At 40.6% G+C, this 27,942-nt stretch overlaps 1 protein-coding gene across 3 annotated transcripts; it reads right to left on the bottom strand.

Annotated features, from left to right (window-relative positions):
- Positions 1-25: 25 nt before the first annotated feature.
- atxn7 (ataxin 7) lies at positions 26-27,942 on the bottom strand. 3 transcript variants are annotated; one of them, XM_026168617.1, is made up of 14 exons: positions 27,758-27,942; positions 25,319-25,420; positions 24,491-24,533; positions 20,822-21,034; positions 20,544-20,612; positions 13,036-13,140; positions 7,648-7,936; positions 6,901-7,220; positions 6,469-6,551; positions 5,529-5,809; positions 5,188-5,377; positions 4,957-5,078; positions 3,708-4,854; positions 26-2,975 (listed from the first exon to the last, which is right to left on the bottom strand). In XM_026168617.1, the coding sequence occupies exons 4-14, from the start codon at positions 21,024-21,026 to the stop codon at positions 2,958-2,960; spliced, it is 2,829 nt and encodes a 942-aa protein (XP_026024402.1). In that variant the 5' UTR covers positions 21,027-21,034; positions 24,491-24,533; positions 25,319-25,420; positions 27,758-27,942; the 3' UTR covers positions 26-2,957. The 3 variants fall into 3 exon arrangements, with proteins under 3 accessions (XP_026024402.1, XP_026024401.1, XP_026024403.1); XM_026168616.1 differs by lacking the exon at positions 24,491-24,533; XM_026168618.1 differs by lacking the exons at positions 25,319-25,420; positions 27,758-27,942 and having other exon boundaries at positions 24,491-25,312.

Here is a 27,942-nt window from a genome sequence, read left to right as displayed (position 1 = left end):
AAAAAAAACTATACACGCTTTTACATAGTATGAATGGTGGTTTTATTTTTTTCTTCCCAGACAAGCTGTATTTTCTGTCACTTTCACATTCCAAGTCTACGGTGCTAAGAAAGAAAACATCCTCGTAATGTTTCCTTGTACTGGAAACAAAGTCGAGATGTCAGTAGAGATTGAGGGTAAACAAAACACTTGAGTGAAGTTTTTAAATACAAACCCTAATAACCCGGAGGGGGCTTAGGCCACACACCGATGCTAAGAAAATCTCAATGGAAAACAAAAACAGAACAAGTGTTTCGCAATGGGCAGCTGACAAGCTCAAGTTCCACTACATTTAGGGTTCAGAGGCAGACTTAAAGCCAAATCCCCTAAATACTTTGAACATTCAAGTAAGGGGAAAAACAACCCAACGAATACTGTCCTCAAACAGTTGGGATGAAACAAATTCAGGCACTTTCTTAATTTGATATTTCTTTTAAGAGCTGCTCAACGCGTTCTTTAAAAGCTGTGATTCAAATTACTCGTTTGGCAACAACGACGCGAGCAGTTGGACCGTAAAAATGTTCCTATTCCTTGCAATAATTTCTGAAGTCCCTTCAGCCTATTTTCTTTTTTTTTGGAATAAAAGAACATGTTTCAATCATGAAATGTGTTTAAGGTTTACAAAGTGTTACGACTGAAGAGTCCACAAAAGATGGTTAGACAGCGGGGGCACAGCTTCGAGCCTGCACGACATCGCAGAATCACAGGCTAATTGGGTCACAGAGTAACTTATTTTATTAATTCGTAGGCAACATAAAATGTGTTGTAAAAGCACATGTGATTGAGACCTTGAAAAGTGAATAAAGGTTTCCTGTCATACAGACACATGCTACAGTGACAACACTTCTTTCCCTAAAGGATCCCAGTACACGATTCATGAGATGCTTCAGCTTCCACATATAGGCATATTGCATTATATAGACTTGGCAGTGAACCACTTCAAATAGTCATGTTCTCTGACTTTCTTTTTTTTGTTTTTTGTTTTTTACTAAATAAATAATGATTTTTCAAAATTGTACCAAAAATTCTGCATGTACAAAAAAATGCCTGTGCAAAAATACATATTTGAACTATGTACAATTTGTTAACAAAATATGTTTTCTCAAATAGGGATACTTCAATACTTGTTTGATACATAGGCTACAAGAAAAAAAAAAAGCTAACTGAAGATTTTTTTAAAAAAAAAAGTCTACTAGGTTTTCCACACTAATTGACATCAGTGGAGGTTCCATAAAACAGGTGTTGCCAAAAGATCTAAGATCTATATCCAGTGAAGCCATCTCCATGAATCTCACACTGTAACGCTCGTCCCCGAGACCTCTTGACCTAAGCTATTTCCCAACGAGTGGGGCAAGTATTGCCTGATTTAAGACTATTTTGACAGCGGAACAAGAGTACAATGCCTCGTCTACTGTGACAAATCTCTTCTGAACATAGTGTTACTGCGAGGCATTCAAACTGTAACGTCCAGAGCTTGGGTAGTGGTTACACACAGGAGGGACAATCATACCCACAGAAGACAGGTGACGTGCAAGTTTGCTCCAGTTAAGACGTACCATACCTGATTCCCTATGTTTAAAAAATAAAATAAAATACAATTCACATCTGCCCACATACAGCTGTGGAATTCACTCAGCGGTGTAAGTAACTTGTGGCTATAGTTATACAGCTTGCACAGATTTTCTTCAATCCACAAATGCGCCATCACCGCTTCATAAGCAAGACTGCCCACCTTTTACTTAAAAAAAATAAAAATTAAAAATAAAAGTAGTTGGCAAAGCTGATAGCAGCTTTTTGGCTTGCTTTGTGGACAACTAAAGCAGTGCCTGTGGAGAAAGTAGTTATTTAGTGCTGTTCACAGTTGGGGGTAGGTCTACTGTGGCTATCATTTTGCACGCTGAAAAGATTCCGAAAATTAACAGGCTTCCTCGAGACCGAGCTCTCCCTCTCTGACAAAAGATCCAATCGAATGGGCACATCAGGTGTCCTTTTCACATTTAAAAGCACAACCGTCTTCACCAGGTCTACAAAGCCCCATTGTAGTTCAGTGTAAAAAGATCATAAGAAATCATAGAAAGGTAACACTTGCATAATTATTCCGGGTAATAAAAGAAGTGACCAGATCATCCCTACAGGCTCGTCTCAGGCTACTGCATGTTACCCGAGGTAACTCAACATGTCACCAGGGAGAATCACACTAACAAGAAGTGAAACAAGGTGATTGTGTGTATTTTTCTTAAGGTTTTTGCAAGTAACAGTTTGCTTCTCCTACTGCTTTGCTTGCAAGGCTTCTGAGATCAGGCGCTGGGGGTGTAATTAAGTTGGAAATTCCAGTAGTCCAGCAGAATTTGACATGAGAAAAAACATTACTCATACACACATAAGCACACACACACACACACACACACACTCTCACACAGTCTTTTTTTTTTCCTTTTTCTTTTTTTAAACAAACACGGAAGAGATCTGCTCGTTGTCTCCCCAGTTGCTCAGTGTCATGACGGCTTGTTGCAGCAGCCCTTAACCTGAACCCAATGACCTTTGAACTACAGGATAAGAGACCGATGGCTGTTGCAATTGTTCCTCCGACCAAACAGGAAGACCTCTCAGAATACTGGGACAACAGTGGCGTGGGGGGGATCCTTGGCTTGCGCATTAGATCCCTGGCGCTCCACGCTATCCCCCATTCAGTTCCCCCTGCCCGCACCTCACACACACATGGCTTTGGGAGAAACGGTAAGGACCACATATACATCATTGGGCAGTCCAAATTATCTCCACCCTGAGGATTGTGGGAAGCTGAGAGTAATGTGGATTTGATTTCAGAAGGCCTCATGCATTCCAGAGCAGTATGCGGACCACTCTGGATTATTTCCCGCCCGCCTGCCAGTTTCATACACTGAAGCCGGACACCACTGTCAGGGACGAGCCTTTGGCTGGAAAAGGAGAGGAGAAAAACATAATCTTAAAATGGCTGTAAAGTCATCAGTCCATAAACTAGTTTTGCAGTTTAAGATGAGGCTTTAATTTCTAGCAAGAATTATTTCTTTGTCTTTTTTTTTTTTTTTTTTTTTTTTTTTTTTTAAATCGGGAGATTCAAATGTCAGTCAAGATCATTGAATGTAATCAGAAATGTCTTATCACCTGATACTTTTGGCATTATATATCAAATACTATGAATACCTCATTTCCTCATCTTTACTCAGTTTATATCAGCCCTTCAGGTTCTTTAATATTTCATTTCATTCATTTTGATAATTCACATGAAAAACAAAAGAAAAAAGTTTTTGTTTTTTTTAAAAAGGATTATGGCTGAATACCACTTGGGCACTTTGCTTGGAGGATGCAGTTTATGTGCATGATAGCTCAGAACTGTGAGGTGTTCATAGTCATACTTTATTCATTTATTTTGAAGTAATACACTACACTTTTATTAGTCTGTGTTCAGAATAAGAAAATTGCCGTGACCTAATATATATCTGAAAAATGTGGAACTGTAATCATGGTTTAATGTAGTATCCTTAAAATCTTAATAATATCCATCCTTATCCTAAGATGACCCACATCCCCAAATTTTAAGTGCAGTGAACTGAGAAAGAAACGAAATCTTTCACAAGATGCAATCAGTGAAAACGAAAACACATCCTGAATGTGTCTCAAAAACCAACCTGATGTAAATGAGAGTTGTTGGGTAGACCCGGTGTCCCTGGTATACTCCGCCCATGCTTCCCATGGATGTTGTTAATGGCAGGTGACTTGGCCACTTTGGGTCTACCTGGTCCTGGCCCCCCACCTCCTACTCCGAGCCCACCTTCCCCACCTCCGCTATTTACGCCACTGGAGGCAGAAGAGCTTTTGCGCTTCTTGGCCTCCAGGCGCCCGTCTGAGGAGTGGTGACTAAAGCTGGTGTGGTGGTCAGATGAGGATTGGTGGTGGACAAAAGGTCCCAATGAAAGTGTTGAGTCACTGCTGTTCATTACCACGCTCATACGCTTGATGGACTCTGCAGGGCTGCCCGAGGGAGGACCTCGTGCTGGTGGCCCAGAGGAGCCACCGGCGGAACTGCCAGAGAGCTCGGCCTTGAGGCTAAGGGAGTTTGTTCGCACAGTAGGCCCACAGTTAAGCCCCACACTGTGAACCCCACTATGGGAGGAGGATGACGATGAGGACGAAGGACCTAATGAGCTGTGGTGGTAGGTGCTCCCTGAGCTGCCGACATTTGCACAGTTCTTCTTAAAAGAGGAGGAAGAGAAGTTGGCATTGGAAGAGGAAGATTCAGTGGAGCCATGGGATGAAGAGAGGATAGAACTGTTCTTCCTCTTCTTCCCCGAGCTGAAGCTAGCGCCGCTACTGGTATTGTTGGCTCCAGTGCTTCCTCCACTGGTGGCGTTGGGGATGACGGTTATGGAGGAGCCAGACGAGCTCTCCTTGGGCTTAAAAGATGATGACGATTTGGTAGTGCTGCTGCCAGAGGAACGGGACTTAGGCACCCGGCCTGAGGTTAGGGAAGGAGCTGAAGAAGAAGAGGATGAGGACAAGTGGGCTGAAGGCATCTGCGGCGACGAAGACACTTGTCGGGCTTGTGTGGTGCCATAGGCCGGGTGCTCAGCCCCACCCTGCGGCGAGCTGCGGGCATTTAAGGTGGTCCCATAGGAGAGCACTGACTTGCCCTCGTAGGATTGGCTGTAAGGAGTCTGCGGCAAGGTGGCAGGAGGGCCCAGGAAGCCTGAAGAGGGAGTGCTACAGTGGGAATTTGTGCTTGTCCTATAGGTGGGTGCAACAGAGGAGGAGTTCTCCAAGGCTAAGGGGATTTTCCTGAAGCAAAGAATATCAGAAATTAGCCAATTATTAACTTGACTCATAAATTTAAAAAAAAAGGAAAAAAAAGAAAAAAGGACGAGTCCAAGACTGACTTACTTCCACATTTGGGAGTTGACATGCTTTTCCATCATTGTGGTGAGGGTACATCGCACTTTGTCCCATCGCCGGTCAAAGGAATAATAGCCTCTCCCAAACAGTCGACTCCCAAAAGTACAGTACTGGGAATAGAAGGGAAGAACAGATGAGAACTGTAATCTTTAATGGCTTGACCAGTGTAATAAAAAAAGGAAAGTTCCTTGGGGGTAACAGCAGATGAAGTGCACTTACAGCTGCCGGTCGTGGATGATAACCTGAATAGTGACAGTCCAGTTTCTCAGCATTGTCCTCACGCTCCTCATTCTCTCCCTCATCACTGGATGGTCTAGAAAAGCCATCGGGGGTCGTTTGGGGATGGTGTAGCGACTCGTGGACTGCTGCAGAGTCTCCAGAAATACCACCTCCGTGACTGCTGTTTAGTCTAATGGAGAGAAATTGTGCCCAGTCACTTTCACCATATTCATCAAAGCTGAATCAAATTAAAACTGTCTGTTTTAAGCCTGTGTGAGCAAAGCTACACACAGACACAATACAAGCACAGCAAAAAAATCAAAGTGTGGCACAGCAATTACCGTGGAAGACCAGGGCTGTGAAATTTGGGCTTTCCAATTGGCAAAGGCTTAGTGGCATCAAGGGCTGGGCCGTTTCCATGAGCCACCTGGTGGGCATCATGGCCAGAAGTGAGGTGGGAAGAGGGGTGTGGGTCCCTGAGAGGGGGGTTTTGCTGGGAATGATTTTGGTGGAGTTCTCGCTCCCTCTCCCGCTCCCTTGTTCTGTTCTTGTGCTCTGCCAGCAATGTGTCAAAGCGCTTCCTCCGCCCTGGCACCGCCCTCCGCTGGCTTAAGGAATGTGTCTGTTGAGACATTATAAAGTCAATAGAATTTTCATTATGGTAAGAGCTGGAGAGAGAGTTCTCCTTAGAACCGCTCTTAATTTCCTTTTTTATTGCTGTTTATACTTGGCAGCTCTGGCTCTAACAAATTTTTACAACATCAATTACAATCAATCACAACCATCCTTTGAAATGCAAATAATAACTTTGGTAATATTCTACACATTAAATAGAATAATACGACATAATTGAACTGTATGCCAAAGTGCTCCACTTATATTAAAACACAACGAGTGACAGCATTTTGCAGTTTCATTAAACACAGACATTGTAGTTTCCTATATTTCACAGTAGAGTTCATCATTACAGGCTCCTCAGAGTTACGCTGTGCTCCTCTTTGTGGCAAACCATCTGAGCTGACAGCATGTGTCCTAGAAACACCGGCCCTCAATTGTCAGCCTGTGGCTGCCGTGGGAAACGCTCACCCAGAGGTTTGAAGCTTGCTGCCTCCACAAGTATGTCAAGAACACGTTAGATCATCTTGTGAATCTAGCAAGTGTGCTTTGATCCTCATTGCTGACAACAAGAAAGACTGCTGAGCATTACCAGCCCAATTCTCTTTAAAAATAAAATGCATTTATACAGCTCAGTTGCAGCATGCAAAGCAGGGACTTTGTTACCTTGCATGTTAGGGATCTTGTGCAGGGTTTTCGAGATGTCACATCTATAACGCCACAGTGGATATCTGGATTAAACTCACGTTCTGATGGCAGAGCAAAGGGGGAGGAGAAAAACATTTGTTACCTTCATAATTTGGGACAAGTTGTGTTATGCAAAACATTAACATTACATAAGCCTTTCCCCTCTAAGATAATGTATGGGACATTTTGTTTAAGCTGCTGACAACATTCTGAAATGATGTCTGCTAGTTACACTCTTTCATAGGCAATAAAATAGGAACCTAATGGGAGGTTCGTCTAATAGATTAAAAAGCAAGGTTATAAAAAACAAAAACATTCAGGCTAAGCATGTAATGCTGTATGAGACTTTTAAATACTCTGAAAAAATGACAAAATGTAACTAGTCCCCCCTCGTTCCACATTCCAGCTGACCTGTGACTTTCTTGTTAACGTGACGTCTGCTACTCGCACTGCTGCTGTCCTGCTTCTTCTCCGAGAGGACAGTGAGGTGGCCCTTGCCATTGGGAATCTGGCCTGGGGCCAGTAATGGAGGCTTTGGTATGGAGGGACAGTTAAGGCCTGCTTTTAGGGCTGATGAGGAGGTCGTGATGGCGGTAGTGTTGGAGCTCACAGTGGTGCTAGAGGAGGATGTAGAGGAGGATGAGGTGGTGGCGGGGGCAGATGGAGCTTGCGCCGGCTTAGCTGGCGTGTCCGGCTTCGGATGCATCTTGTCCATCTTGACAGCTGGAAGGCTGGAAGAGAAGATGACAGCGATGAAAAGGGTGGTGAGGAGGAAGCTGAGAGTTAGAAACAGTGAGCCAGTGACAAGCGTATGGTAAGAGACAGATGTGGACATATGGATGGCCCTGCGAGGACAATCACTACTAATGTTCCGCTATATATAAAACACCTTCAAAAGAAGAAAAAGGTCAAAATCAACACTCGCGTATAAATGACTGAATCAGATTTCTACCGAGAAACAAGCAGTAAAGGCAAATAGCTCTGACTGCCACATAAACCATCAATAAGCAGTAGTACCTTATTTTCAAGTACTAGTATTGCTACAAAAACTATTACAAGTAGTCTCCATTTCAAAATAGTTTTTTTTAAATTAGACTTTAGTATGTCTGCCAGAAATGTGGTTGTAACAACCCTGCACCTGTGCAGAGTGAAACTTACATCTTTTCTGGCTGGTTCATCCTGAAGGGGGCAAAGGGGGGTCTTCGCTGAACGCCTGGCAGCTTCTCTTTGGCTGGTTTGACAAGTTTGGGATTGGAGGACGACGATGAAGAGGAGGGTAAGCTTGAGCTAGCAGCTGAAGGTCGACCAAGGATGCCTCCGGTAGCCACTGCAGCTACGGACACCGAGCCCACCCCGGGCCCAATCCCACTGCCGCTGCTCCGGTTCCTGGCAGACGCAGGAAACGGCGAGGTGGACGCTGGTTTGCTAGCCGAACTGTGTCTTCTCTCTAAAATGATAACAAACAAACCAGAAAGGCATTAAAACATAATAGTTAACACACTAATTATAATCCAACACTACTATAGGACTAAACATAGTTGTGACTCATATAAAAAAAAAAAAAAAAGAGAGAGAGAAATGGAAACATTAAAAATCTCCCTCTAACAGCTGTGAGCATGTTAGCTGAACAGCTAATAAGCAGTATTGGTGATTCATGCGCTGCATCTTGAAATAGAACTGGCCAACAGGTCAAGAGCTTTCTTTCTTGCCTGAGCTTCTTATAACAGCTGCTGTGCAAACTGATGAAAGTCAGTAAGACAGCAGAAAAGGTTAGAGTGATGCTTAGTTGTGGATGGAAAGACAAAAATAGAACTTGGAGGGGGGGGGAAATGCTCATCTGCTTAAATCCAAAACTAGCTGTCTTTAACCACACTGCTTTCTAAAATGAACAAACTCTGTGTGAACACAAATCACACCAATTACACATTTACACAAGACAATTACAGATCTACTTTCAAAAAAGGCTCACATCACATCCTATTTTTAGTAACAGCGTACAACAAAAGCTGCTGTCCCAATGTCACCACTACACAAGCACTTCATAGTTTAAGGTTGATTAGCTGCCACTGCATAAACAATTAAAAAGAAAAAGATAGACAAAAACATCATGAAGGATTTTTTGTTTTAATTCAGAAATGACTGGAAGCATGAAGCAGAGAGATCTGAATCTTGGCAAAAGCAGCAGCTCTCTAACAGAAATAGTGGGCGCTCTGGGTGACACAGACCGACATACACTCCTGCTGCTCTGATTACATGTAGAGAAAGAGAGACTGACAGACGTGAGCGTGGGTGTCATACGCCCTGCCTCGATCACGCTCAATCCAGGGAGCTCCCTCACCTAAACCAAACTGAGAATTTTCAGCAGTGAGGAAACATCTGACATGGAGAGAATCTCCTGCTGGAAGCTGCATGTGAGCAAAACTGAAGGATATACAGAGGAACAAGACAGACAAAGGTGACTAACGAGAATTTCAGAAGAGAGACGGCAAATAAACATTTGACTAAACACTCATAGTCAGCTCTGAGAAGCAGCAACGAAAGACAGGACAGAAAATAACTGCATGCTTAAAAGAAATGAGAGATAAAAGGTGCATCAGCACCAGAAGCATTAGTAATTTTCTACCAAGAATCTGTGTCAGCTGGCTAATGTCACCAGTGTTTTTCCTGCATGATTAATAAATAAATAAAAACAGGCACCTCCACGAAAGAGGTTTTGGCCAAAGGAAAACCACCAGGATTATAGGAAAAAGTATTTTAACTTTTTTTCAAAGCTTCTTAAATGGTCAAAAAATAAAAAAATAACATGAAAGGTCTTCTGCTAAGTATGGTCACCTAGACCCTCTGCCCCAAATCTGCTTATGTGTGCACTCACCTCTCAACAGTCTTTTGATTTAGTCCCATTTTGTGTGATTATAGCTAACTATATGGTAAAGCTGGGGAGTGGGTTGTGGGACAAAACTCACTGTCACAGGTAACAAAAAAAGTGGAGTGGCTACAAAGAATACGAATGCTCAAAAAAGGTACCACTCCCATTTGCCTTCAGCTATATTCCTCAAGCGCGCGCGCGTGCGCGCGCACGCACACACACACACACACACACACACACACACACACACACACACACACACACACACACACACACACACACACACACACACACACACACACACACACACACACACACACACACACGCACACCTAACTGTTAAACTTCTGCTTTCTGAAAGAAAAGGGAAAGAAGTGCTTTTAAGCGTGCCCTCTCCACACCTAGGGGCCTCTCCCGCACATCCATTCAACCTACACTCCAGATATTTTCCCCTCCCACTTCTAAGAAGCCAAACAACCCAAAAGCTTTTCTTTCACTGCCTCCCTCCCACTTCCTCTCACTGTCTTGTCCTGTCCCAGTCAACAGCAAACCTCTGCACACAAACTCACAACAAGATATCCAAGTGAGACAGTGGTGCTCTGTCTACAAAACAACGAAAGCCAACAGCAGCACCAATGGTAGTCATAACTGATGTAGGGGAGGAAAAAAGGTAAGGGGAAAAAAAAAAAAAAAAAAAAAAAAGGACAGACAGACACAAGACATAGGAGGAGCCTTAATATCATGTTTCATATTATCAAACAGCTGGCTCAGTGGCATGGGGGAATCCCAGCCTGCAGAAGTGAAAAAAAGAAAGAAAATCAAGAAGTGTAATGGCCTTACTACAAACTCCACAGACATCATGTTTAAGTAAAGACAAAGTGTAACCTATTTAAAAAAAAAAAAAAAAAAAGAAAAAAAAAAAAAAGGTAAAACTAAAACCTTGAGTTAACCAGAAACTCAAATCCACCGTGGTTCCCTTCTTTTACCATTTGAGCTCAAGACACTGAGTGTAAAATTCTGTATGTCTCGATCTCTGAGGAGTCTTTGTTAGACAAGTTCATAAACAAATGCATAAAACGCCAAGCAAAGCAGCAGCTTCCCGTTCCGTGGTGAGTGTCACCCTTGCTGGGCTCAGCCTCAGCCGAGAAGCACAGACACCTAAAGGGAGACAGATGGGCTCAAAGAAGCACGCTAATATCATATTGAGACCATCTCAATGGTGCTGAGATCAGTGCCTTTTCCCCACGTTAACGCTGCACGGGTCCTCCCATAATGACATCACAGAGAGGACATGGGGTAAAACACAGCAAGAGCACTGCTGCTCTGTATGGCCACACATACATGGCTACAGAGTTTCACTTAGATTTAGACTGTGTGGTTATAGCTGATGCAATAAGTTCATTAAGTGAAACTTGTTTTTTTTTTTTAATAATTTTGATATTGCATAGTTTAAAAGCTTCTTTAAAAAAAAAGTAATTATTTGCATCCAGCGGCTCAAATCGGAAGATTTACTGTGATGGGGAATCTTTGGGTTTAGCTTCACCGCCTGATTTTGAGAACAGAACTTAAAGATGTTGCAAAAGACGAAAAAGAGACTGGTGCATTCATTATGATAAACACACTACAGACAATCTGTTCACACAAAGAATCAGCAGCAGCAAACAGCTGAAGAAACAAATATCAAGAAACATGATGAAATCACTGTAAATCTCTGGGTGCTTCTACACCACGGACCAAGCAGAGCACAGTCTGCATTAACAATGCAACCCCTGTATATGGAGTAAAGCCACATGTTCTGATAATGATTGTTTTACTCTACACTTGGTACTGCCATCCAGTGTTTATCTACAGTTCCTTCAAAACCCCCTGACACCTCAAAATAGAGGCTGTATTTCAGAGACACCCATATATCTATACTGTTTAACAATGATGGAGAAGTCTCTGAGTGATGTTCACACAGTTCCAAGGACAGTTTTACCCTAGAAGCCACGTGCTGCTATACCTCCCTCTTGTGGTTGACCTTGATAAGTGTAATTGCTGCTGCACTTCAGAGAACAGGCACTTCCAGGTATTTAGTGGTAGGGCTGCTCGATTATGGCAAAAATGATAATCACGATTATTTTCACTGAAATTGAGATCACGATTATTTGACGATATTTATTTAACCCTTTAAGACCTACTATAGAACCAAGTCCACCAGAGCTTATATTATTTTTTTTACATGCTGTAGTGCCATCTGTGGGAGCATTTCAAGTTGCTATACATCAATACAACTGTTATAGCCCATATTTTAATAATATGTATGCATTAAGTCCATAGTAATTACATAAATTGCAAAAAAGTGCAATAAACTACAAAAAAAATTGAAAATCGCTTTTGTTTTGTTTACATATATTTCTACTTGGAGAAATTTAAGAGGCTTATCCCTCAAAACTTTAAATACAATAAAGTTGCAAAAAATAGTTTCCCACCACAGGAAATTTATTTTGAGTGTCTTCATAGTTTTATTTTGGAGATACAGCAATTTTTATATACTGCAGGAAAAACAAAAAACAATCCTATGATGCAAATTTGCAAAGAAAACAGCAGGTGCATCATTTCACTGTGGGAAGTGTTACGAACAGCTGATAGGAACGGCAAAGCGTGTTTCTGGAATATTATGTTTTTGTTCCTGCAAGCGCTTTTTATGCAATTTTTGCAAAGCTATATGTGGAACGAAACCGTGACCGAGGACAAGCTGATGGCATCAGATGTAAGTACAACTCCTCCGGTTTCATATGCAAAACAAATTATTGCGCTAGCTTACACGGTTCAGGTTCTACAGGGATTTAAAAATAGTTACGCAAAACAGAGCGTGCTGCTCTGACCGGCTTTAAAGGGTTAACAATGACTTTAAAAAAATAATATAAAATAGTGTGCAACACCACTGAAGTTTTTTTTTTTTAAACTCTCTTTTCAACCAACGGCAGTCACTCTCCAAATAACTTCTGCTTAGCTTTCCAAGCTTCCCTCGGGTCCTCTTAATCAGCGGTCTCCAACCTTTTTTGCGCCACGGACCGGTTTATGCCCGACAATATTTTCACGGACCGGCCTTTAAGGTGTCGCGGATAAATTAGGGAGGGGCTAATAATCGGCTCAGTCATTTTTAATGATCGTTGAAAGCCCAGATCGTAATCGTGATTAAAATTCGATTAATTGAGCAGCCCTATTTAGTGGCCATTGAAACATCCCCAGTTTAATGTCTTAACAGTACTAGAAATCTTAACTGAGCTGTATCTGTTAAAACAGCCCACTACTGGAAAGACTTGAGAGAGACCTATCAAATATTAACACAAGAATTTATAACACACAAACAGTAAATAAATAGGCTACTGAGTGGAGTGGAGTAGAAAACTGGGGGGGGGGGGGGGGGGGGTACACAGAAAGAAGAAGCACTACTAGGAATGTGTTAATCAAAGAAACATCACATTACTCTTGGTATGGGGGGGTATGGATATAGAGTCCCCCCAATTTTTTATTCCCAAACCTTGCTGAGTATCTGCAGTAACAGCCACCTCATTGTTGTAGTGGATTATTGCTACTACGTGAATCTAGGAAATCTAGCTCTGCACCCCAGCTGCATGAAAAATAACTGAATATATAGATACATCAAGGCGTGTGTGTGCGTGTGTATCACTTACCAAAGTGTGCTTGAAAGGCTTGTGGCTTGACTACCTGACCACAGTGGCTGCACATCACCAGGTAGAAGTCGTCCTGTGCGGGACACTGGCCAAATATGGACATGTCTGTAAGCGGGAAGATAGAAGCAGATGGGGCTCAACTCAAGGAGAATAAATAAAAGCGTGACCGATGCCACAGTTGGCAGCAGACTCTGCAAAATACACACTGTTCAATGTGCAACCAAACATCAACTGCTTACTTTGTTTTATATTTAATGTGCATTTGTTGGGGAGTGGGCCGAGGCGTAAATAGACAAACGCAGCAGACCACAAGAAAATGCATTCTTGGCTGAGCCCTAACAGCAATTCTGAATTATTGCCCAACACATACAGTAGGATCCATAAATGTGTGAACAAGGCCATACTTTTCAGAATTGTCCTTTTCTACTCCATCCTAGCAGAAAAGGAAATTTAGCAATCACAGAGTCATAAATGTAGACTCAAGTTAAATTCAAGTGGTACAAAATACTGCCCCACCCATTTAGCAATGGTAGATATTCTTTTACATAGCTCCTACATTTCACAGTCTCAAAGTTCAGTGGACAAACTAACATAATTCTAACATTTTCAGATTATAAATAATACATTAAAGTCAATATCTGCTTTTCAGCCAGTCAGTGAGAGAACCTATAAAGTAGCCAGAGTTGAGGTGCTTCTGGAGCTACATACTTTCCATGCTGAGGCTGTGTGCAGTGGCTTGTGTTCTACTAATCTGCATTGAAGGCAGTGACCTGAAGAAACTGCTCTGTTTGGCCTTTAACAGTCAGGGGGTCCTTTGTACCCTCAATGTCCTCCAGTACAGACAGTAGGAGGCAGTATTGGTTTAGTGACTGAGATAATAAAAACCTGTGTAAACCTACTTTTTCTGCACACAGAAAACTGAAACCGATAAAGACTGAAGCAGGTGTGAACAAAATCTTATCAACATTCATTCCTAAATGACGCCTCGCTGGTCAGAATACTCATGAACTACTAAATGCTAATTTAACACTTGAAAACAACTCCTAGCCTTTTATCTTCTTAATTTAAAATGAAACAACAGGCCACACCTGGCCACGAAACTGCATATCAGTTAACTGTCCAATTTCTTTTGAACCTTTGAAATAGATGAACTATGTAAAGCACTGCTGTAGCAAGAGCCTGCACAATATATCACACAGTGCTACTTTATTAGAAATCCACTGTGGTGGTTTACAGAGGCAAAGTTCAGAAACTGTGCTCTTGTTCAACAGCTTAGACAAAATAAATTTGTAACACAATCCATAATAGGAATTTTAAAAAAATTAACAAGCTCAGGAAAGCAGTTTGGCCAAGTACACATGCAACCCAGGAGTGATTTGTAAATATAGATCACTTATGAGCCCTTATTCACCATGGAGAACAAGTACTGGTGATAAGCACCAATCCAAAGGTTGCCTTTCCAAGATATAAACAAACCCAGGACTGGCTTAGAGCGTGCGACATTTCTGACTCAATAATTAGGAGATATCACTAAGGAATCAGGTTTAATAAGGTGGGTGCCATCTCCTTAGTGCTTTCTATGTTGTTATTAAGAAACAAAGAAAGTCTGCCTTTTGGAATGCCACACTCTGAGCTACCAAGGGAAACTACCAGATATTCTGAGAAGGGGCAGTTTTGCAAAAGGTCCAAATGAAATTCTGAATCTCGCCCAGGTCGCAACGCTTGTTTGAGGTTTTCTCTGTCAAACATGGCTTTAATATTTAATTGATTGATTTAATTGGTAAAAGTAATTATGAAATTAACCTATAAAGAATGAATTACTTTTGCAGTTGGGCAGACTAAATGGAGTTATTTATGGTGTTTTTCAAGATGTAAAAGCTGGCAGTCCCAGGTGTACAGAAATGCTTAAAATGCAGCTTAACTAAACTAGTCATGTAGGTTACCACCTTGTGAAACCTGATCCCTAAAGTCAGGTCATATTTCCATGAAGATGACAGTATAGGGTTAAAATTAAAATGCTGACGCACACAACATCATGGATCATGATGCATTTCTTCCTGGATAAAACTGTAAAAACAAGAATTTCCCAATAGTAAATAGGCAAATACAAAGAAAACCATAAAAAGCAAGAATGCAAAGGTGTCTTCAGCTGGAGAACCTCTGCCCAATGACAAACCTCACGCTTTAAAGGCACTCCAAGGCGAATCAGAGGGAAGTGCTGCTTCTCAGCAGAATGTGATCAAAATTTACTCTGGCGGAGAGAACCAGAAACCACCTAATTAAGGAGGCTAATTAAGAGATTGCCTGGGGCGTTATGATGAGATGAGAAGAGGAGAGGATACAAGAGCAGAGAAGTGGAGCCCCTGTTCAATATGTACTCCGCCAGGACCATCAAGGGTTCTCCAAACATCACTGGCCAAGTCTTGAAGGGATGAGGGCCATTAAGCAAAGACCGTATAAAAGATGTACCTGGCAGATTCTCTCTCAAGGAGGTCAGAGGCAATCGTGTGTGGATGAATTGACAAGTCCAATGCTACTTAATGTGTTTCAATTGTCTGAAGCTATTTTGCCAAGTGTCTCCTTCAACAGCAATGGACCAAAAAGACTTGCTTTCAAAGTATCTGCTTGCTACAAAGAGGAAGGAAAATATCCTCACTTAATGGACAAAGGCATGTGAATTACGAGTGGTAAAATGTGACATGGAGTATTCACTATGCCAGTTGCAAAAGGACAAGCCATCAAAACAATAGCTAAATGCTAGCGTAGGCAACTTCTATGTTCAACGCATCTACTTTAATTCTATTCTGTCTCTACCCAATTTGCTTATCCAAGTAGCAAATTGCAGATATAATGAGAGAGCAAACATATTTGCCAAATCAATAACTTCCTGTGTATTTTTCATTAAAAACGCCTTTCTCTCAAATCTACTGAAACAGGACAGGAACTGCAGCATCCAACCACATTTCCTCACTGGATCAATAGCAAGGTCAAACAAGACTCGTTTCCGAACTGCTGCAGCAGTTCACGTGCAGTATTTTTCATTAGTATTTTTCTAATGGGATGCTCAACTATGAAAGTAGACATGCTATACAGCTTTGCTACTCCACATTCAGTGCCATAGCACTAAATGGCCTTTACTGCTAAAACTGTCCGACTTCAAAAGTGGTCTAACGCCACTGTGTCTGCCCTCGTCTCAACCTCCATTTTCTTCTTTTTCAAACATGAGGTGTTAAAGACAGAGAGAAAGAAAGTCAATGTAGACAAGAAATAAGACAGAACGGTGAATTTAAGACAAAAGGAAAAGAGCGCAAAACGGGAACAAAGTCGCAGTAAACGAACAGAGAAGCCGTCTGAGGCCTCTGCGAGACAAAGAGGCAGTGAGCAAAGGACATACGCTTGAAGGAGGAGGAAAAGAGAGCCTGAGAGCACGAGGCAGGGGAAGAGAATGAGAGTCCAGTTAATTTCAGCATCCTCATCCGTGGCAGTGATGAACGAGCTAGGTGCAATCGTAGCAGCTCTGGCTGCCGATGAGTAGCGCACATGCTGGCTGCATCTGACCTGTGGCTGACAGTGGCACTACATTTCCCAGCTTCCCTGACTGTGACAGTGCCACTGTAAAATTTATCAACAGCGTGACAGAATGATGAATTCATCAGTCATCTAGTACCATACATTCTTATAATCTGTGTGCGTGCATGTTATTCATCTGCGTGTGGTAGAATGGCAGTAACGCCACAGAAGGAATCTGGTGGTGAGTCATGGCAGAGCGATGTAGTCATCCACTTGTAATACCCCTACCAGACGCACGCGCACACACAGGCTTTCTATGAAGACAGACTTCTGCCACGAGCAGCATGTGTTGATGAGCCCCATGACACAAACAACAGTCACTGACAGACGCCGCAACATGATAAAGACATGTTTCATGACAGCGAAATGTCAACTGACCCCGCATCCTTGAATTTCAGATGAGCATTCTGTCTCTGTCCTTTATGCAGAAAAATGTTCTAAATGGTTGACAGATGAAAAGATACAGTGACTTAGTGGTGTCCTACGTCTCGTACCATCAACACCGCTCCATTGCACGTTGGCGCTGATTCTCCAAGTTTCATGAACTCTACACAGGACAGAAATTTTCCGAGACATAATCTATCATTTTGTGTTTTGTTGACAGCGATCGAGAGCAGCATCTAACTATCTCCCGTAAGAGTTCAACTCGGTTTAAGGGGTAGCTAACCAAGCATACGACTTACTTCATTTTCCTACTCAAACTATTCCCTTATCTGCCCAACACATGTGAGCATCATAGCATCAAGCACATAGGACACTGCTGACCACACACACACACACACACACACACACACACACACACACACACACACACACACACACACACAAAAGGCAATATTAGATAAGTCCTCTGTGAAGCAGTCTGCAATAAACCCCCTCCTTTATTCAACACATAAGGAGGATAACCAAATAAAGTTGGATAGGCAATGATGACACAAGTGTGGGACAAAGTAATGTGCCAAAAACGAAGAGAGGCTGAACCGCCAATCTCCACACTCATTCAAAGTGTGACTTCAAAGTGCATTACTACTAAGACAGTGAGGCCTTAGGGCTGTCCCACTGTTAAACTCTCAAACACACAAGGGCTCTCTTAGGTTTTGTGAGCCCTTTATGCTCACACTGCATTTCTGCAAACACTCCCATAGGGAATTACCCACAGTTCATAGTGTTGTGACGTTAAACTGCGGGTTAAGGGGGAAAGCCTGAAAACATTAAAAAAGTAAATAAACAAAGGAAGGAAAGAGGAAAAAACGCTAACATGAACCAAATGCTATATAATGTGTTCATCTATTCGTCATCTGTTCATACTGTGTTCGTTTTTGTTGCTGCTTGTCAAAAGCAAGTGAATTAGTACTTCTTAAAGCTACTGCCGAGAAGATGTTCAATTCACATGAATGGCTCAGCCTTGGCCATGCAGAAAATAAACAGTGTAACATAAAATGCCCCAAACAACAAATATGTTTTTGAGCCATCAATGTAATATCACATGGTAAGCCCAAACCTGCCGTCCTATTCCTGTATATACCATTTTGAGTGCCCAACCTCTCGCACACAACCACTAAACAGGTAACATCATCAGTCTGTGAGGGCTCAAACACTGGGCCTTAAGATGAATTTATACTTCTGTCTTAAATCTTCAATGTCATGATGTAAACTACACCGTTTCCTGATGATCACTTCCTGAGAAATGTAACTGCACGTCAAACTGATGCAGTCAACAATTACAGTGATTGGAAGATTTGACAGTAGTAAACAGGCCAATGTGTTTCTGGGCACTTTTTCACTCCAGTTTTTGAATTTATCAGTGACAGAATAATCATCATCGCCTCAATATAGGAAATCGCAGATTTTAGCAAATTCCTGGATGGACACTTCTGAAACTATTAGTATAGATTTGAGGAAATGTTCAAATAAGTGGAAAAACTTGACAGACAAATATGTTTGACCCAAGGAGGGAAAAACGTCCGAGCTGTCTTATCTGTCACCATCATGGCTTGCGCCACATATAAAACAAGAGGGCACGACCGCAAGGCAAATAACAACCCATCACATGCAAATTCGAATGCTGGCACCAGCAATTGCCACTTTTATAGGTTACGTCATAGCCGTATGTGAAATGACTTAAAAATACTGTCCATCCAATATGTCGATCAATGCTTTAACAACAACGATGAGAATGCGAACTACTAAAATTTAACATTTGTGCCTTCACAATGTGAATCACCTAGGTCAGAACCCTGTTAAATTCTTTTGATGATTAGGCACACCACAGCGAATGATTCATAGCTGGCCGGAGAATTATTGATGGTGTTGACGTCTAAAGGAGCTTCTTGTGGTTTTTGCTTGATTAGCACCGTTTTCTCTTGACCAAAATGATCCATGTAAAAACAATTTCAAAACAGAGATTATTATTTTTAGTCCACATTTAGTTCTGAAAAGAAGCTTAAACAAAAGAATGCATTTTAATCTTGTTGGCCTACCTACTGCAGTAACTGCTCCTTAACAGCAAGGTCATACATGACATGCCCTGCTTGTTTCTCCGTCAGCAGGAGATAAAATTCCTTTTTAGAAAGTAACTACATCGTGGTGAAATGTATAAAACACAAGAACAAACATGTCCTATCCATAGGTATACACTTTTAAGTAGACTGCCTAATTAATAACTCAAGACAATGTACATCATTAGCTCGGCATAACGCCTTTCATAGAACAAGCTAAGCTTACAATCACCACAGTGACAAAGTTGATTCATCACTTGATTTACTTGTGCCTCAAATGAACAGGTTAGTCCTCACTTCATTTCGCCAGCAGACTCATCCTTATTTCAATCTTGAGGTCTGGCGTGTTATATTTCAGCTTAGAAACTTAAGCATCACATTAGTCTTAAGTAAACAAAATGCAATTTTACTTTTATAACAATTTACCTTTGTGATGAAATTCATTCTAAATCAAGGCCTGCCAGCAGGCCCAATCAGCTAAAGCTAATCGAGGTGTTTCCAAAAATAAAACTGCAGTACAAACTGCTTTGAAACACCTCTCTCTAGCTCAGAAGCCAGGCAATGTGTGTGTTGTACATTGAGTTTTAGCTGCTGTTTAAGATGATGCCCTCTGACATGATTTTACAATTGTCCTTTAAGAGTTTATTAGTTAAACCTACTATGTTTTAACCCTGGAACCACACCTACTAGCAGAACAACAGTCATATCAAGATCAGTGTAGCCTGGTTGATTGTTTTTATCCTATTCAGGGTTTTATATGTTTCATACATGAATAGCTCATGCATACTGGTTGGTGGTTTAAAAGGCCAATAAATAATAAATAAATATTTTTAAGTATTTTTCTTAATAAACAGTAAAACTATTACCATTGGTTAACATCATATGTTGGTTGTTAAACTGAAGTAAGCAAAAACACAACTTAACATTTTAACTTAAATATATTGTACAAAAAGTCCAACTTGCTCTTTTAACAGCAGTAGTTTAACATTATTATGCTGGCTTTTGTTTTGAAAAATCAGAGCTATGCCTATGAAGTAACTTTTTAACTTCTTTATACTTGCATTTCTCTTAGCAACAAACATCAATGTCTTAAGGTAAGGGGAGAGATGTGAAACATGGAAGTTTTGCAAAATGGGAGAAATATGGATGCGAAACAAAGCCCTTTAAACACATCATCCAATGAAATACGCATTATCACTTTAGTCAGCAAGTCCAAGTTGCTAATCGTTAAGTTATTTTAGGTTCATGTGCAAATGTCACCACATGAATTACCGACACGTCTGACTGATTATATCCGGGTGCGCTTGTTTTACTATAAGTTTTGCAGAACGACACGAGTAAAGTGTTTGAATCCATGTTAGCGTGAGTGAATGTATGTATGCGTGTTAACCCCCATAACCAAAATACACCTTTGGCCCTAGAGGGAAAAAAAACACTCACCTTCTCTGCACAAACGCATGGCTTCTCGATTTTTCCCGAAGTCTTTAAAACTTTCCTCCGATTCAGCACCTAAAAAATGAGGCGATCCGAAACACACAAATGAATAGTTGCACTTGCTTCCCTGCCCGTGCTGTTGCTACCAATAGCGTTTCTTCATATTCAACCGAAAACTGCATGCACTCGGCCAAAAAAAAAAAAAAAAAAAAAAAAGACAGGACTGGCAACTGTCGCGCTCTACCTCGCTTCCTCGCAAACATACGGCACGCTGGGGAACTCACCGTCGTTGCCGTGGAGTTTGGCGGCGTCGACCCAGCTGCTCCAAGGCTGTCCCAGCATTATTTCTGGACTAGGCAACGATCTCCGCTCTGCAACAGTCGCCATTGCTGTGGAGCCTTCTCCCCGCTGGATCTGCTGCTGCTTCAGCTGCTGCCTGGCCGCTCGGCGCTGCTCCCCCCTGACGTCATCCTCGGCCCTTTCCGACATTCTTTCCGCTACAATGTAACAACACGAGAGTCAGCGCTGGTAGAGCTCGGGATAGGAGGACTTTTATACTGATTGACACGGGCATACGCGTGTTGTTTTCAGCAAACCCGCCTCTCAGAAAAAAAAAATCGCCCTGTGTGGTAACTTGACGTTACAAGTACAAAGCTTACACAACATACTGTTTAACGTCGAATAAATAGGCCGGCTGGCGATTCAGCTGAAGGTTGCTGGTTCCCTTGGCTGTGGCTTACTCGCTAGGTATCATTTAGAAATGTAAATTACATTTAATAATTGTAAACTATACTTAAGAATAACGATCAAATACAGTGCTTTGAGGCAAATTTGTGATTGATTATAAATGAACAACAACAGTAATAATACTAATTTAATGCACAAGTTATTAGTTAATAAGGATCGCTTTTGAGATTTGACTCCATATAAACAGTTGTAAGATATACTAAATACTTTTTTAGTAATTGTGGGTGTGACATTAGAAGATGACTGACCATAACATATTTATAATTTATTATTGATTCTTTGTTTTCTTCCCATACTAAGAAAATGTGAGCTTTAACATCTTAAATGTATGAGCCATAAAGCTGATATCAATATATAGACTTTCTACTGGTGACTTGAGTGAAATACTATATTATAATGACTTTATGTTTAGAATGTATGCATTAGCTTCCCAATATTTTGAAAAATATGAGAGAAATACATTTAGAGATATTGACTTTGTATAAAAGGATTACGGTCAGTTACATTAGATTCCATTTAAAATAAAAACAGGGTCATGTTACTATTAAACACGTGTCTAAGATGTATTAATGCAAGACTTCAGAGATTTTTGAATGACATGCACAAACCTTTTAATTTCTAAGCATTTCAGATTTACAAAGTCTGTTATAATCTACCAAGTTTACTTTCACTTTCAAAATGAAACATTTCTCATTCTACCCAGACAGCATGTGCTCGCCTAAGTAAAGCTGAACAAGGAGAGAGAAAAAAGAAACAAAACTAGAACTGGGATCCTTTTACATTCTTGCCAGAAACAAAACCTAGAAAAGTACAGATGTCTTATAAAGACGGTGTAACACACTGACTGAAATTACTTATAAATGGCACATCTCATCTGTTGTGGTGTTTAATCTTTAATATTAATCATGCAGTGTTGGACTCTGTGTACCCATTTTACCCCTCTACCTGAAATTCTTACTCCAATTTGGCAAGTACTCCAAAAAGCCTTGGCCCTCTCGAGTACAGAGTTTAGTGTAGGAATGCACTGATATTATCAGATGAACATCAGTATCAACTGGTGTCAGTCTTCCTGACTGCTATCACCTACCAAATGCTGATTGGTTTCTGCTGCGTCAAATAAATCAGGTGATCACACGGTGTGATGAAGAGCTTAAATAGTTCAAGTACATTTAAAACTTCTCTTTGCTTTTAGCACAAAATGGTAATAAATAAAAGAAAAGACAAAATGAGCAAACAAAGGAAGGAAAAAAAAACAGTATTAGTAAATTGTGATCTCAAAAATCTGTTTGAAAGTCCAATTTTACCATCATGCATTTAAATGCAAATTAAAAACATCATCCTGAATGTGCTGGCTGTGTGTGTGCTCAAACACTGTGATGAAGAGCATTTTTTAACACTGAAACTACAATAATGTCAATTTAACAACCTTGATGCCAGTTGGTTTAATGTTTTAACTGGATATAGTTATTTGACATGCCCTCAGATTTTTCATTTCTTCAAAACATCTGTTGCCTTTATTGCCATAGCATCATATCTGTAAGGTCAAAGCAAAATGATCGCAATAGTGTAGTTTCAGGAACTCTGCCCAGCATAGCTGTGACATTCTTGTGGGAGGAACCAGTTAACAATTAGTGCACTGATCATAACAAGAGCATTTCAAGAGGAGGAGGACTGTGTGATTACCGTCATCCTTTCACGTACCCTCACTCATTAATTTTAGAGAACTACTGCTTCACTGGAGAGGAAATAATTTGCATATGTAACTTATTAGCACCATATGTTAGTAGCTGAGTAAAAGCAATAACATCACAAAGGTAGTGACAACATGCCTCTGACACACACAAGAACGTCAAGCTTACTGTACCTGAAAGAGGTCACAACTGCTGCATCTTTCCTGTGGCTTGGAAGAAGAGATTCCCCTTTCTATACACTCCAGTATATGGTGATTGATATTTTGGTAGAGAGCCAACTCTTCAACTGGAGCCTAGTCCAGCCCAGCTGGTCTTCCCTAGTTTTATGTTCTTTAAGATTTTTTTTTCCTGTCCCTTTCAGTTTTACACCGTGATTCACAGCAGACATTTCTACTCTACTTGGCTACCTTATGCTTTACTTTGCTCTGTAAGCACATTTAAAAACAAAAAACAATATCAGTTTGACCCCCTCCTCATGTTCTTGCCGTTTTTATGAAATCACCTTTAAGTAAATACTCTTAGTTAATTCCAGATTGCCCTCTCACAGAAGATTTTGCTCTAGTAAGGTGAAAAATTGAACACTCCCACTGGTCCTCAAGTCGCATCAAGCTTTTGTTGAGTTTATCTTCGTTTTCAGAATCAATACCCATGTCCAGACTGTAAGACTGTATATAAAGATGGAACAAGCAATCATGATGTCATTATTGTTTTTAGAGACAGAAACTCCCATAGGTGAATGAAAGGGTAAAGTGATAAGTTATCAGCTAATGCTAGCTGGACTCAGTATTATTTCAGAATACTTCCAGGAAATCTGAGATAATATTTATGACATTGTAAAGAAAATACTGAATACTTTTTTCTTTTTAATTACTGCCGTTTGCACACAGTGCCATTATTATTATTATTATTGTTTTTTAAATGAAACAAAGAGTACTTTCCACCCTTTTTTAATGAGTTACTGTCACTGATGACAGACTGCCTAATTGAAGTGCTAATATGTTGAAACAAGGTGCCAGCAACAGTAGCACTCTAGTCCAAATGTAAACCAAAGCTAGCCAAAAGAAAATTTAAATCATAAAATAACTGCTTAATACCTTCATTTGACAATAACTCAATTAACTTAACCTTGTAAAGCATCAAGAGCCTGACCAATATTGTCACCAAGAGACCTTGTACCAGCTACAACATAGCTACATCAGTAATCCTCATCCACTGTTTGCTTTTCCTGACATATAGATTGTAACTATCTGGACTAAAATCACCATCAGAGACGGATATACAGTTCTCACTCTCAGATAGGCCTGGCCTTTCTTTGTTATAGTGCACGCTGGAGGATGCAAATGCATGGTGTTGCTATATTGCTGATGTTTTGATACCTTTTTTTTTTTTTGTCATATGAAGATTTTTACTGGTATTACGAGGAACAGCCCTGCTGTACAGATGGAGCACACAGACAGAGATATCTGCTTATTACTACTAAGTAAAAGACTAATAAAACACTAGAATTTCACTCACCAAAACTGAACCACAAACGTCTAGATTAGGCTGCACCACACACCTGCCAATCAAAGTGACCATGCATTATGAAAGAGGCTTACCTGTCTATGAGGCATAAACTGTTTATTTGTACCAGGCTATAAAGATGTCTTACCGTCATTTACTTGGACATTTTAACATAACAGCCTGTAAAGATTGACTTGCTTTTGGGGCCAGTCTCAAATGGCCATTTATTTATCTAGCACATCCATGTTGGATTCATTTTCTAGCCCAAAATTTGCCACTTGGTCAAACACAGCAGAAGCGTGTAATCATCTCAGATGATTTAATCCAGTGAGTCTAATCAAAATCTATTGTGAGTTCAAAGAACAGAACAAAGCAGATTAGCGGACGCTGGATCAGCCAGCTGATGTTGGATCTTTTAAGCAACATACAGAGAACAGATGCTGTAGTAACGAAGACCTGTGTAACATTAGGTAGTCCAACATAGAAGTCTTGAAATTACACAATTTCTGTAATTTCCTTGATACTTACTGAGGGGCAGCTGCACTGTTGGCCTTTTTTTTAAATTCAAACAATTCATACACATATAGTAAAAAGAAAAACCTAATCTTAAAGCCCAATACAACAAGTAGTATAAAGCATATCCTCAGATGCAACTCACTGATGCTGTAATTGAACACTTCCTTGATACTGAATACTTTACAATAGAAACTGTATTCGGTGTTGGGCCGTTGTAATGGAAGTACTACATGACTAGGTATGATTATTCTGCAGCTATGAGGAAACATAAAAAACCCACCACATGTCAATACAGTTTTGAAATGAACAGCAGCAAGATCTTACCTTGGCAAAACAAGAAACAAGGAATTTATCTTTAAACTCAATCAGATGATCCACATCAGTTTGGGTGATTCCTGGCTGGCACACACACACTGGATAGGAAATCTGGAGACATACACAGACATGCATTGAGGGAAGATGTAACTATACCACACCTTTTCCTTTCTATAGTTAGTAGGTGGAATTTTTGAATTATGTGTAAAAAAAACACTTTCATTCCTGTCCCCTTACTGATCAATGGGGTGGCTGTAGCTCAGGTGGTAGAGCAGGTCATCTACTGATTGGAAGGTTGGTGGTTCGATTCCTGGCTTCCCCTAGTCTGCATGCCAAATATCACTGGGCAAGATACTAACCCCAAATTGCACTCTGATGCATCCATCGGAGTATGAATGTGTGAATGTTAGCTATAAAGCACTTAGAAAAATGTGCTTTATAGCGAATGGGTGAATGCACAAGTTGTGTAAAGCGCTTTGAGTCCTCAGATGAGTAGAAAAGTGCTATACAAGAACCAGTTCATTTACCATCCATCAACTTAGTCAACATAAAGAAACACATACATCTACAGGAATCCATTTTAAAGACATGCAGACATTTTTATATTTTTTGTTGTCTTCATACATTTAAGGCATATTGCTGTTTATTCAGTGGTGTACTGTACCATATGGTACCACCAACTTTACATTTGTTAGTCAAATGTTGCTTTGCAACCCTTTAAAACTTACAACCTAAATACCGTCAAAACTAAACCACACATCTTAAGTTTAAGTTATCTAATGTCAAAAATCTGTTATAATGAGCATGAAATCAAAATAAATTCACTGCCGGCGACCTGAATTCCAGGATTTACTGGTGCTACACGTTAAAAAAGTGTATTGCTAATATACACAACAACTTTTAGCAAAAGCAGAAAGAAAAATAAGAATCTTACTGCTGCAAAAGTGGCAGTCCGAAACTATTTTCACACATCAAGTCTGGAAAATGTTCAGAGAGTCAGGTCAGGAGACTGTCCAGTGTTTTCTCTTCTCACAGCTAGCTCACAGCAGAAGATTATTAATTGTTAATAGTTAGTGTGGTTTAGGTGAACAAGCTGCCTGGCTGGAAGATTGAGGACACAGTCACTCAGTGAAAATTCACCACAGTACTATCTGCGCTATTCTCACAATCGACAACATGTAATACATATAGACTATCTATCTATATGTATAGACATCTAGAAGTCAATACTTTCCTGTTAACTTTCAATAAGTTAGAGTGGGAAACAATTACAGAGTATTATGTAAACGCTTGCATATGGGTGTCTGTGGAACATGCTATTTAACCTTTCGACAGCAACAAAAATTCTGACTTGTGACAATGCAGAAGGGAAAAGTTTCAGCAGAACTAAAATATTAGTATTATATTTGATTCTGTATGCATGTGCTGTCAAACAATACTAACAGACAATTCTCACATCTTTGTCATAAATGCCAACACTGATAAAGTGGCAAAGAGCTAGTGCCACCATTATAGCCGTTGGCCTCTACGGTGTCACAGTATTAATACGGGCATGTTTGTCATTATATCAGAAAAATTGCCTAGAATACACTAATATATCATCTGAACATCAGTAACACTGACTTCTGACCAGCATGTAAGATTATGTTTACGGTGGCAGCAGCCGATGTCATCTGTTGTGTTATCTGCTTAATTTATTTATTCTTTTTTGTTGTTTTATCTTTCTCAACTGGGTGGCTAAATAACAAAAGCTACATAAAAACACGAGAAATAAAATGAGATTCAGACAGAAAAGATATGATCCAATTATCACAATGATTGGATTGGGGAACTGGTTATGCTGGATTTCCACCTTTATATAGATTCACTGAAAAGGCCTATACCGGTTAAGAACAATGTTAATAACATTCTTACGGAATATAAACATACCAGTACCCGTAGCTTAGCCTTAGTTCGGTTGTGGTTTTGACTTTATGAAATGAGTATGTTAAAGGCCATGAGTGGAAGAACATAGCATTATGTCACTTCTTTAGAAAAACAGTTGTTGTCATTGGCAGACAGGTGCAACTCTGACACATAGATAAGAGAGAACACAGGAACCAGAATTCGTATTGGCTAGAAATGCTGCCACTTCTACTCGACACTAATTACACTATCGTAGTTATTTTTTTTGAATAAAAAAAGACAACATTAACCTTCACCGGAAATACGGTATTTGAAAACAGACCAAATGTCTATAAGCCGTTGTGTCATGACATTAAGCTCAATCTAGTGTGGGTCTGTGACTGGTACAAACGTTACTAAACAACACTGATGGCTAACGTTAGCCTGCTAGCTGGCTAACGTTAGCCAGCCATGACTAGCGCCAGCGAGGAAGCTGACAGCAGCCTGACAGCCCAGCAGAAGTCATTAGCCGCGGTCACATATCGACAACAACTTCACTCTTACCAAGGCTCTGGATCCTGTAGACGTAAGTCTGACACCTGGCTGATATATATCAACTGGATGCACAGGGTGAAGGAGACAGAAGACGGTGGAAAAGAGCGAGTTTAGTGCTCAGCCTCTGTGGAGGTCTTCACCTGGTGCTTCCATGTCTGTTTACCAGACTGCATTCTGGGACAGAGAAAAACGTC

Source organism: Astatotilapia calliptera, chromosome 5 (genome assembly GCF_900246225.1).
Source record: "Astatotilapia calliptera chromosome 5, fAstCal1.2, whole genome shotgun sequence".
NCBI classification, from domain to species: Eukaryota; Metazoa; Chordata; class Actinopteri; order Cichliformes; family Cichlidae; genus Astatotilapia; species Astatotilapia calliptera.
Note: the sequence above shows the minus strand (reverse complement) of the source record. Positions and strands in the feature narration are given on the sequence as shown.